The sequence below is a fragment of the Saccostrea cucullata genome, unplaced genomic scaffold (assembly GCF_032062105.1).
Source record: "Saccostrea cucullata isolate Sc308-1 unplaced genomic scaffold, CSIRO_AGI_Scuc_v1 ctg468, whole genome shotgun sequence".
Classification (NCBI taxonomy): domain Eukaryota; kingdom Metazoa; phylum Mollusca; class Bivalvia; order Ostreida; family Ostreidae; genus Saccostrea; species Saccostrea cuccullata.
This window is the reverse complement of record NW_026926068.1, coordinates 112,543-125,491: the sequence shown is the minus strand read 5'-3', so window position 1 is coordinate 125,491 and position 12,949 is coordinate 112,543. Positions and strand designations below refer to the sequence as shown.

The 12,949-nt window shown below is 33.3% G+C and overlaps 1 protein-coding gene across 1 annotated transcript; it reads right to left on the bottom strand.

Moving 5' to 3' along the window:
* Positions 1-7: 7 nt before the first annotated feature.
* On the bottom strand, positions 8-1,036 carry LOC134270654 (heat shock 70 kDa protein 12A-like). The gene has a single exon (XM_062752891.1). It carries the CDS (start codon positions 1,034-1,036, stop codon positions 8-10), a length of 1,029 nt encoding a protein of 342 aa, XP_062608875.1.
* Positions 1,037-12,949: the final 11,913 nt, after the last annotated feature.

Genomic DNA, 12,949 nt, shown 5'->3' with positions numbered 1-12,949 from the left:
AAAAAAATTACATATTTTCAAGGTAAGCTCTTGTAATTCTTCCTGTTCTTTTACAGGTCAATGTCAGCTCTATCTCTGTTCCACTGAATGACATTTGCACTTCTATAACACTTGAGCCCATAGTTTTGCCATTTTCGAATTCGAGCACCTTGCATCCAACAAGAAAACAACCTTCATCGGTTACATATGTCGGGTTTTCTTTTGTACTTCCATAAACCTTTAGAGTTGCAGCTAACTCCTTTTCACCTTTACTGTATGTTTGAGTAGACTGGTATCTGTCGTTCGCTAAAATTGAATCTATTCTCACATGCCGATCAAAAATTTTCCCACAGTAATATGCTCCATCTATCTCAAATTTATAATCTTCGCGGTGTTTTCCTTCACAAAATTGAACGGAACACTCTATCCCGTACGTATACCTAGCTCTTCTTTCTTGAATAAGGTTTGGTTCATGTCCGAATATGACAGCTCCTTTCAACACCGAGAGGCCAGGATCTTCTGGTATGAGAAGTTTAATTTCTGGAAATTTGTTTTTCAGCGCGTCTCTGAGTATGTGAGACTCAGCGTAACCGCCAACAAGAAATATCAATCTTACACCATCTGCACTTGGATGCGACAATATGCTTTGAATGTGAGCACAAATTTTTGAAATTGAAGGAGTATAAAACGATTCAAATATTTCAGAGGAAATAAACATTTTGCCCGATTTAATTTTAACTTGATCTTTTAGGTCGTCGATTTCTGAAATTTTCTTGTTGACTGTTATTTGATTCAATGTTTGAAACATATTTCTCATTGTTTGTGGCATTTTTAACTGTACATTCTTTGGACTTGATATGAAAGCTCTCTTTTTCATTTCAAAATCTCTGGTCATTTCTAGTGCACTTTCAAGTTTGTCCTTCTTGAATTCATCCACAACATTTTTCCCAACAATTTTCTCATAAAATTTCTCCATTTCTTTGTTCACACTCGTACCTCCCCAATCTCCCCCTGAAGCTTTGTAAAGTTCTCGTACGTGACCTTCATCATCTATCATTTCATGTACGGCAATGTCCACAGTTCCACCTGAAGTAGGTAATTATTCATCTTTGAAAATTATTGATACATGTATCTCTCGTTGTAAAAATTCAGCAAAGATTGAAAAGGTTGCAAAAAAGAATCAATGGATGTAAAATGATCGGTCAATACAATTCAAGGAATGCAAAAATAAGAACAAGACATTAGTCTTTATTCTTCCGCTGAAGACCTTTTTGTTTGTCTTAGGAACTTTCCCACTTTTTTGTTACTATTAAGGTTTTTCAACTTCCTTCGAAAAACCTCACCGTTTTTTCTGTTTCCTATTAATATAATCCCCTTTTCATGGTACCCCTGATTTCTCGGAAACTACAAGAACGATTTCAAAGTTATTTCAGTAACGTGGATTTGTTTTCATATATGAAGACTTTTTTTCATTTCCCCAAAAAAGAATTACAAATTGTCATTTTGTCAATGCACTTATTTGTAAAACCTAACCGTGGCACAGTGGTTATAGCGTCTGCTCTTGAGTCGCGAAGTAAGGAGTTGATCCTTACTACGCGGGTTCGAATCCCACACTGGGACCTGGAGATCTGTCCTTTGGATGAGACCGTATAAACCGAGATCCCGTGTCGCAGTAGGTGCTGATACGAGAAAAATCCCTCATTGCTCAACGCCCCTTAATGTCAAACATAGAACAAAATATTTCTATTCTAGCTCTCCACCGGCAAGTGAAGGCGTCTCCATGTGAGTGAAAAATTCTTGAGAGGGACGTTAAACAACATACAATCAATCTATCAAAACCAACAGTGAACATACATGTAAAAGTGCAGACCTTTTATGCCACTAATATTTAAGAACATTGCATGTAAATTTGTCTTTGTGCTCTTGCAATTCTTTGCTCTCGCCAGACCTTCCCTGTTTTTGTCAAGTGCATCTTATGGTAAATTTTGCTTTGAGGATTTTAAGTAATAGATTCAAGTTCCATTATCTGTTTGAATATCCAAAAAATGTGGATAACTCCAATTACTGATATTTTGAAATAATTGTAAAGGCATTCGTACACGCTGTCGTTTTCACTCATTTTTCAAAATATAGGGTGACCTTTGAGTACTGAGCTTTTTTACCGTTTCTTAAATAAAGTGTAAACTGCCCCCGATGTGATGTCTATCAAATTTGCTATTTATCTTAAAGTCAATCCTCTATCATCAAGTATTTTTTGTTGAAATTTGGCAAATAGTACATAAGTGTTATAATTTTTTGTTGGCAAGGACGGTACCCATTTTTGATGCCCATTATATAATTTAATTCTATATATTTCTTTGGGATTTTTAACAAGTTTTACAGCGGCTTTGTTTAAGCTTTTATTTTCACTCTAGTTTACCGATTCTTTACCATTCATTTATAATGCAGTGTCTCGAATAGCCCTTGTTTCCCAGCTTCTCACAATGAAACTATGTGATGAAAATTGGTCACACGAACTGTTATAAATTCATTAAAGATTCAATTATGAGAGAAAGCCAATTTTAATGTCATATGATATCTGCATTGTATGTTATACAATTCAGGACATTATTTATTGAGCAGCCCTCGTATGATTCTCAACTAAGCATATTTTTTTCAATGTATTTTAATTTGGATTACCAAGCAGATAACAGTGGCATTAGTATTGACAACATGTTCAGATAATTTAAAGAGTAAAACTTACCGCCTGCATCACAAACTAAATATTTTATTCTCCCTCCACTTGCACTATATTCAGAAGATATCTGGTTTTTAATTGTGGAAAAATTGGTATAAATTGCCGCTGCCTCTGGTTCAAGTGCTATCATCAGCGCACTGTTGGCAATTCCGGCCTTTAAGATATGAAAAAAAAGTCATGATACAATGTGTTTGGTTTGAACATATTTTATTGTTTTGATGTTACAACAAAAAATACAATGTATTATACGTATTAAATATATTTGTTATGTATTTATTCATTGTATAATTGTAAATGCATTCTGAAGTCCCAAGTTCAAAACGTTTCTCAGAAAATATAACCTTTCATGTCGCCTTGATCAATAATAACTACCGGTAATGCAAGAATTGATTAATATTGTGATATTCCATCAAACTAATTCGTAATTTTTTTTAAAGAACCATGACTGTCTTAAAAAAGGAACTATAATTTGGAATAATAAGTAATAAACAAAAATCATCCCCATATCTAGACTTGAGTCGGTCCTTTAGATTCAAGCATTATCATGTTCATTATCAAATTAAATAATATAAACCATAACATGATAACCGAAACGTAATTACATAGAACTAGCTTTTATTTGGTAAAATATTTTACTTTCCTTTCTTTTTTAGTGTGGTGGTGAACCAATGCCAGTGTATTTTCAAGTACCAAACGTCTCACTACTAAACTGTTTGAAGAACGAAATGAATTTGTGTTTTTCGTTGTCAAGTTTCCACATTTATGTGATAATATTCCGCTATCAGTTTCATATACTGTTTACGTATTCCAACCTATTCCAAATCTAGAGCATACTAGATAGATAGATTGATTGTATGTTGTTTTACGTTCCGTTCGAGAACTTTTCATTCATACAGAGACGTCACCATATACCCGTGTAGGATATCAAAGAAAGTACGTTACATATAAAATCGACCCTTCCTCCCCCCCCCCCCCCCAAAAAAAAAATCCGATGAAGATATTTTTGAAACATGTCTGAAATGTCCCTTTTAATTCAGCTTATTTTTTTGTAATTATTTTAAATCATTTTCCTACTAACCTCTCTGAATGAAGATAGTTTCCTAAAAAATAGTCACTAGGACTTTATTATGTCTATCTGACGACGCTATGCAATTTGAGGGGAATCCATTTTCAAAATTTTCATTTGTTTATTTGTGAAGATTCACTCCATTCAATTTAATGTACTCTAGTACCCAGGTTCTGAAAATCAGGCATTGGCTAATTGAAATGCTCACCATAATTGTCTATAAATTCTCAAATTAATGTGTGTTTATTCTCTATAAATATTCAAAGGTCATCTTTAAAGTTAATCATATTATATAGGGAAATTCGTAAAACTAATTTTATTCAGGAAATGCGAATAAAATCACCCACGATGCATTTTCCAATTCATATTTTATCAAAAAACACATTCGAGAAATAAATTTACGGATATCATGGCTTTTGAAGAAATTGCATAATTTTCATACATGTAAGTTCAGGTAATCCAGATAAGGTAATTCAGTATCTTTTATTTACTTCGATCATATTTGAATGCTTAGTATATCAAGAATTTCCAATAATTGCATAACATAATAATTCATTTTAATATCATATCATAAAAGTAAACATTGGTATCTATGGTTAGATAAAAAGAACCTCAATTTCGTTAAATATGTAATTCTATGAGGTGAAACTTTCGATTTTAAAATCTTTTTTTCAGAACTTCAAAGAACATTGTTGCACAAAGAGAGGTATAAAATGAAAGTATGAAAGATTTCATATCCAAGCTTAATTTTGAGAGTTTTTGAATTGAATTATAAATTTAAGAATTATCCTTCCTGGCTATGGAACGAAGTAACTCTATATATTTTACATAGTTTAGTCCTAAAAGCCATTTTTGAACCCTTTCACTCCCCAGAGACGCATTTGGATGCATTTTCACATCACATATGTTTAACTGTTGTTTTTTTGTAAATACATGTAGTTGGCCTAAGGCCTGAGGTTCTGGTGACAGGATGGAGCTCAATTGATGATAATAGTGAAGATGCATTTAACTTTTTGAAAGTCCTTTTCTCTGCTCCTGAGTATTAAATAAACTTATTACATACATAGTGATGATGAAGAGTTTCTCTTCGAAAATTGTGACTTCATGGCCCCGAAGGCAGGGATTCTGGTGATTGGGTGGGGCTCTATTGATTTTATAGTAAAAATACAATATTTTTTTAAAAATTCTTTATCTCTGTTCATGCTGTTCCTGGGTATTAAACGAATTTACTACATACATAGTTATGATGAGGAGGAGTGCCTCTTTTAAAATTCTGAATTGTATGTCCCCAGGGTCAGAGGTTCTGGTGTTAGGGCTTCATTTATTACATATCTAAAATGCAGGATGAGGAAGGGAGCCTCTTCGACAGTTATGAATTTGATAACCCCAGTGTCAGGGGTTCTGGTGTCAAGGCGGGCATACTTTTTTATGTAAATATATAGTTAAAATATATTTATCTAATTTGAAAATCTTCTCCTTTGTTCCTGGGCTTTGAGCAGATGAACTATCTATATATCTATGATGCGAATTCTTAAATTTCAAGGATCCTGGACCAAGAGTACAATACGGAGTTCTGGTGTTAAGGTAGGGCTCTAATTATATACTGAAAATAAATTAATGCTTTGAAATCTGGTCCTAATGGTATCAATCAAACATTTATGACGAGAGAGGGGGTCTTTTCCAAAATTATGAAATGTGTGGCTCCAAGGTCAGGGATTCCTGAGGGGTAGGGGCACTACTGATTATTACTGAATATCACTCAGACTAATTAGGTGAAAGGCATTTTTACAAGTAACCAAACTAAGCATGCTAAGTGTATAGTTATGATGAACAATACTGCCTCTTTCAAAAGTATGAATGTTATGTCTCTGGTTTAAACTTGAACCAAATTCAATGGTTGGAAAGGTTGCATCCTTTCCTCAGATGACCTATAAGTCCCATGGGCCTCTTGTAATAATTATAAAGATAACGTTTAATGTCAACTAACAACTAAACAGTTGCTAAATGGGAAAACTTCTTAATTGCCTACCTTTTACATGTATTTATGTATTCTCAAACCGTCTGCATTTATGGTGTGTGATTTTCTGAATTATTCGGTACACTTTTTAGTATATTTAAACAAATGCGATGCACAAGTGAAAATTTTCTTTCACAAAAGATTCTAAGGATAATGCCAATTTTTCTTCTATTGAAAGGGTCATTTTGCGACGTCGAAAAAAAAAACTTTGTTCATTATTCTATCGGGTCAGTATTCGTCTTTACACCAGAATTATAAGTTTATGTATGTTTTGAACGTGAACTAAAGATGATGCTGAAAAGCAAGGATCATCAGCTATTTTTGGGCAACACCTTTGATATCAGATGCTGTTTGCATTTACACTGAATATGTACAGAAAGTCTTAATTGGCGATGCTTACAGAGCCCTGCTGATCGTAAGATTGTTTCGTACCTTCACAGCACAACGTCGCATGAATGATTTACAGGAATTTGTCCAAATGGCTGGTACAGTAATGACCCATCTTATGCCATATTCTGGGATGTTAAGGTTTTTGGTGTGGATTTCCCGAATAGTTTCATTCTTTAGATGCTGAATTACGGCAGAAAATACAATCAAGGCTGGGAGTTTTTCCCCACACTCCGATGTCAATTGAATATTTTCAACAATAGCCTGCAATATATTTAAAAACAAGATGTGTTTGTGAAACACTAATGCCCCCGTATGGCAACATGGTGAAGATTAAACTTTTTTCAAATGCAAATTTAATATATTGGTACCAAACTGGGACAAAGTAGGGTCTCCTAACTGGAAATACAATTGTGAAATATGAAAGCCCTATTACCATCTGTTCCTAATTATGGCCAGGCTAAAGTTTTTTTCAAAAGTACAGAAATCTTCAAGATCAAGGTCAGAATTTCAATATTATTGGTATCCAATGAAAGGTATTTCCACAAAGAACACATGTGTGAAGTATGGAAGCCTTAGCCCTCACCATTCAAAAGTTATGGTCATGTTCAAAAGATTTTAAAAGTAAATTAAACTGCAAGATCAAGGTCAGAAGGTCAAGGTTATTGGTATTGAATGAAAGGTCTTGTCACAAGAATTACATACGTGAAGCATGAAAGCCCAAGCCCTTATTCTTGTAAAGTTATTGCCAAGGTTAATACTTTTTATAAGTCCGGAAATCAGTAAGGTCGAGGTCAAAAGGTCAAGATTATTGGTATCCAATTAAAAGAAATTGCCACAAAGGATACATTTATGAAGTATGGAAGCCATAGCCCTAACCGTTCAAAAGTTATTGCAAAGGTTGAAGTTTTTTCATAAGTCTGGAAATCTCCAAGGTCAAGGTCAGAAGGTCAAAGTTATTGGTATCCAATGAAAAGTCTTTCCATAAAGAATACATATGTGAAGTATGAAAACTCTAGTCCTACTCTTCAAAAGTTATGGTCAAGGTTAAAAAATTAAAAGTAGGTCAAAGGTCTTGATATCAAATGAAGATCTTGTCACAAGAATTAAATATATAATCTATGAAAGCACTAGCTCTAACCCTTCAAAAGATATGGCCGATGTTTGTTTTTTTAAATGTAGGTCAAACTCCAAGGTCAAGGTCAAAGGATCACAGTTCTTAGTATCCGATGAAGCGTCTTCTTACATATATAAATTATGAAAGCTCTATCCCTTACCGTTTGAAAGTTATTGCCAAGGTTAAAGTTTTTTCATTAGTACGTAGATCTCCAAGGTCAAGGTCAAAAGTCAAGGTTGGTGTTATCCAAATAAAGGTCTTGCCATAAAAAAATATATTTGAAGTATAAAAGTCCTAGTATGTACCGTTCAAAAGTTATGGCCAAAGTAAAAATTTTGTGTTTAAGTGGGTCAAACTACAAGGTCAAGGTCAAAAGGTCAAATTTGGTGGTACCCAAAGAAAAGTCACAAGGAATATACATGTGAAATATGAAAGTCATAGCTCCACTTAATCAAAAGTTATGGGCAAGATTCAAGTTTTTGCGGACAAACAGACAAACAAAGAGACAGACAGACAGACAGACACTACAAAAACTATATAGCCCCGAAACTTCGTTTACGAGGGCATAAAAATCCTTATAGATCTCTACCCGTTAAGAAATGGATTTAAAACAGAGTAATGTTGTCATATTAATAGAAAAAGGTTGATAAATACAACGATTTTGTCAGCTATGTCCATTCCTGTCAAAGAAAAATTATATTTATGAGTAGAAGCTTCTGGTAGCTAACAACCAACATTTACTCGTTGTGAAATATTGCAAAACACCTTAAAATATTTTCATTTCAAAAGAAATTTTGATAAAATGCAAGTAAATTGTGAAAGCAAGAGAGCGTCATGATAAACGATATTTATAGACCATGAGCCTACTTTATGAGCACAAATGAATCAAGGTTAGATATAGACTTTTCTATGCATATGAGCCAAATGAATAAAATCAAAGAGTTATAATCATGAAACAACGAAAGTTTGAATTTTTGTTCTCAAACATGAATATTATAACCAGTACACATTATAACGTCATATATGAAATAATTGTTCTCACGTAGTCAAAGTACATGTATATATAAATCAATACGCGAGATTGTAACTCTCTTACGAAAGAGGCACAAAAAGTATCCATTTCAGCATGGAGGTGGGACAGGTTGTTTCTCTATATGCATGAATAAATGAACGACATTTATTGCTTTTAAAATTTATTAAAATCTATAAAATGTTATAGAAGTATAATAATGTTAAGCAGTGATGCATTTTATGATTTTATCAAGCTCAATTACTAGCATGAATATTTTACAAATCTACTTTCCATCATAGGGTACTTTAAAACGAAAGAAACGTTGTAGTCATTATAAAAAGTAACTGATTTTCTTGATTGTACAAACATTTTCTAATAGTGTTTAGTGGTTTTTTTTAAGTTATGATAAGGAAAAGAATCAATATGTCATCTAGATTGCCCTTGTGCGATGATCAGATGCATATTACCGTATTTATTAGAGGTCCATATCTCTTTCTTTTTCTGAAATGTCGCGCACTCCCACTGATGATTTCTTTTTTGTTACGATTTTTTGCTTTAAATAATGATGACCTTACCTTAATTCGGTTATTTTCGAGTTGTAGAGGGCAACATGACTATCATTTAGTCATGCTAATTCAGTATATCGATGATGCAATGTATCCGATATATAAATAACTGTCCCACCTGTCTGTGTACGCGGTAACGGAACTCCCCTCCTCAACAAAAGAGTGCACCAAGGGATATAATCTCGAAACTTGCGTATTACTCCGGCACAGTCACGTCATTTTTATACAGAATTGACTCGTGTTGAAAGCAAGAATTGTTTTGCCGGACCGTTGTTTAAACTGCTGCTGAAGATTGAAGGAGACAAGCAACAGTTTGCAATCCGACGGACAAATCAACTGTTGCCCGAAACATCTATTAGGCTATCAGTAAAATGATTATTCCACGCAATCGCACCAAACCCTACCCGATAATTTGAATTTATGAACATTTATTACGAGAAATATCTTTTTCAAAACATCCTTACCTTGCGAATCTAGCAGCACTTTCGAAGCATTGCAAAAGACAAGCTTTTGAACATGTTCATGTGACATGGTACTTTTGTCATAATTTTCACTATGAGAACTACTTTAAATCTTGTTTCGGTAATTTATTTATTTTTCCTAGCCATACAGTGGCTGGAACGTTATTGTTGACAACTTACACGAACGATCACGTTACACGCACGATTCCGCACGATTAACGCACGATTAAACCTGATACACGAACGATCCTTCACGTTCACGATTCTACACGTTACACGATCTTACACGATTGCTAACGCAAACGCACGATTCTTCACTCAAAATAGTACAAAATATTTAGGATTCAATATTTTCAAAACGAAATACGGCTTAATACTTTTTTAAGATTTCAAAGAATTAGCAATATTATTTCATAGACTTTGAAGAAAAAAACGGAAAATGATATTTCTGTAACTAAATATATGCAAGACTTAATATTTTAGATTAAAAATAATTATTTCTAAGGTAATTCTCCGATAAAAAAAAAAGGATTTTGTTTGTTCTATTAGACGATGTACATGCATGTGGGTCGTATAATTTGATTGAATTGGATATCATGATATGCAGAAAGGGGGATACGATTGAAAAAAAATGGCAGCATGGAATGACTTAAATTATAATTACAAATTTTATCCTTATGTTTCCAATGATTCAATGTCTGATAAACTTGCCAATTATTCAACTTTTTTATTTGCAGAACTTTAAAATTAATTAATTACAAATAGGTTCAAGAGATAAACACAGATAATCAAAACTCCCGAAAATCATGCCATGTCCATGTATATTTGTCGACTAACTAGTTATGTAAGCATTGAGAAATGTTTATTTCTTTGTCAAAAAATATATATATTATTTATAATGCGGTGTTTGTTTAAGAGCTGGTCCAATGGGTGGCTAGTGCACACCAATTTTATAGTAATTAAATCCTGTGGATCTTAAGCCGTCTGATATACATAGTGTCATAAAATGAGGCTAAAATAAAGATCCGTACTTTCAAAAATCTTATTTTATTTATTATTTACTTCCTATTGTGGTCAAGATAATCTTGAAATCAATTTATTAAAAATTAATATAAGTCATTACGTAACCCTACAGTACTGGTTACTAAATTTAACCCTTGCGTTAAAGGACTGAAAAAACGAATTCTAAAATATTGGAACACCATTCTTAGAAATCCAGAATGCAAAACTTTATTTCATTCTCAACCAATCATTGCATGTATTAAAGCTGCATGGACACAGATTTGAGAAATTATATACAATGTATTTTAATAGCATTCACATAAAAATTTATTAAAAAATTTCTTTCATCTTAAAGTTATAGAAACTTCAAATTTTTGGATGGGTTTGATTGACACATCCTTGCACTTTCACATGAGTGCACTTTAGAACGACATTTGGAACCTTTTCGGCTACCAATTTTAATCTTTGCAATACAATATATCGTTAAATTAATGTATGATTATTGTGCAAGCATATGCTTCTGATATTTATGCCTTGACTTTTTTGTCATACATATTTCTGTAATTATAGACAATGCAATTGAAAAGAACATGCATAAGCCTTAAATTCCAGAAATTTGAACGGGACCACTATCGAATTTAAGATACCCGCAAATAGGCGGAGACATTTAAATCGCATGGATGTGGAATGTAAACAATATAATTGCATATGTGATTTTTTCGCATAATATTTTACACTTCAAATTGAAATGGAGAAGAGAGAGATTGTATAATTTCATGGTGCACAATGAATGATTCTAGTGTTTAGGGATTGGAAAGATGTGTCGCCCTGCAGATCATAATACAGAGGCGACATCGACCTATACTACTATTTTCACTACCGATAACAGCATTCTTTCAAACCACAGTGAAATCAGACATATAATTTTCGAACCTTCTTAAAATTTGGCAAAAATCTTTCATAGTTTGAACACAATGAAAGCGGAGGCGTATCGAGCCGTGAGTAAAGTGATTATAATATCAATTTAGTAGCAAACTCGACGGTAGTTTGGAGACTTTAAAAAATAATAGATATGAGCCGCAACTTGGCCAACATTGTCCTTTGGATATGTATTAGTATGAATCAAAATACGCATTCTGTGCAAATGAGATCAACGGCCAAGTTGCGGCTCGATGTAAACAGTGTGGTTGGAAACTGGTATGCATGTGAATAACAACAGAAATGTGACAAAACTGTTATTCCCCCGCCTCAAAAGCTAGTGTCGCTAGGCATTATTTAGTACTTTCATGTAAATTACACTAATAATTAGCTGGCTACGAGAAGAAAGTAAAGTTAGCTACTAGTAACTGGTTTCTAGTAGCTGGCTACGATAAGTAAGTAAAGTTGGCTACTAGTAACTGGCTACTAGTAAATGACTTGAACCTTTTAGTACCTTTTGCGTAAAATTATGCAAACTTGGGATACAAATGTTGATATTCTTGAAGTAGCTGCATGGATTTTTACATCGCTGATATCCACTGATAATGTTGAAAAAACAATATCTGAGCTTTTCCACATGATGTGGCACTAAAGTTACCAAGATATCGTTAGTAATAAACTCATCTACTGGTACCTTCCGTTTAAAATTATGGTATTTTGGGAGACAAATCTTGATATTCTTGAAGTGTCTGGATTTTTACATCACTGATATCAACTGATATTGCTGATAAAAACTATATCTTAGCTTTTCCACATGTTCTGGTACTAAAGATACCAAGAAATCGTTAGTAATAAATTCAGCTACTAGTACCCTTTGTTTAAAATTATGCTATTTTGGAAGACAAATGTTGATATTCTTGAGGTAGCTGGATTTTTACATCGCTGATATCCACTGATATTGTTGATAAAAACTATATCTGAGTTTTCCACATGACTTGGCACTAAAGTTATCAAGATATCTGTAGTAATAATCTCAGCTTCTGGTACCTTCCGTTTAAAATTATGCTATTTTGGGAGACAAATCTTGATATTCTTGAAGAAGCTGGATTTTTATACCGCTGATATCCACTTAAATTGTTGATAAAAACTATATCTGAGCTTTTCCACATGGTATGGTACTAAAGTTACCAAGATATCTTTAGTAATAAACTCAGCTACCTTTTGTTTAAAATTATGCTTTTTGGGACACAAATGTTGATATTCTTGAAGTAGCTGGATTTTTACGTGTCTGATATCAACTAATATTGCTGATAAATCAATTTCTGAGTCATTCCAGATGATATGGCACTAAAGTTACGAAGATATCGTTAGTAATAAACTCAGCTACTAGTACCTTTCGTTTAAAATTATGGTATTTTGGGAGACAAATGTTGATATTCTTGAAGAAGCTGGATTTTTACACGGCTGATATCCACTGATATTGTTGATAAAAAAACTATATCTGAGCTTTTTTACATGATTTGGCACTAAAGGTACCAAGATATCGTTAGCAATAAACTCAGCTAATAGTTCCTGTCGTTTAAATCTATGCTATTTTGGGAGACAAATCTTGATATTCTTGAAGTACCTGGATTTTTACACCGCTGATATCCACTGATATTGTTGATAAAAACTATATCTGAGTTTT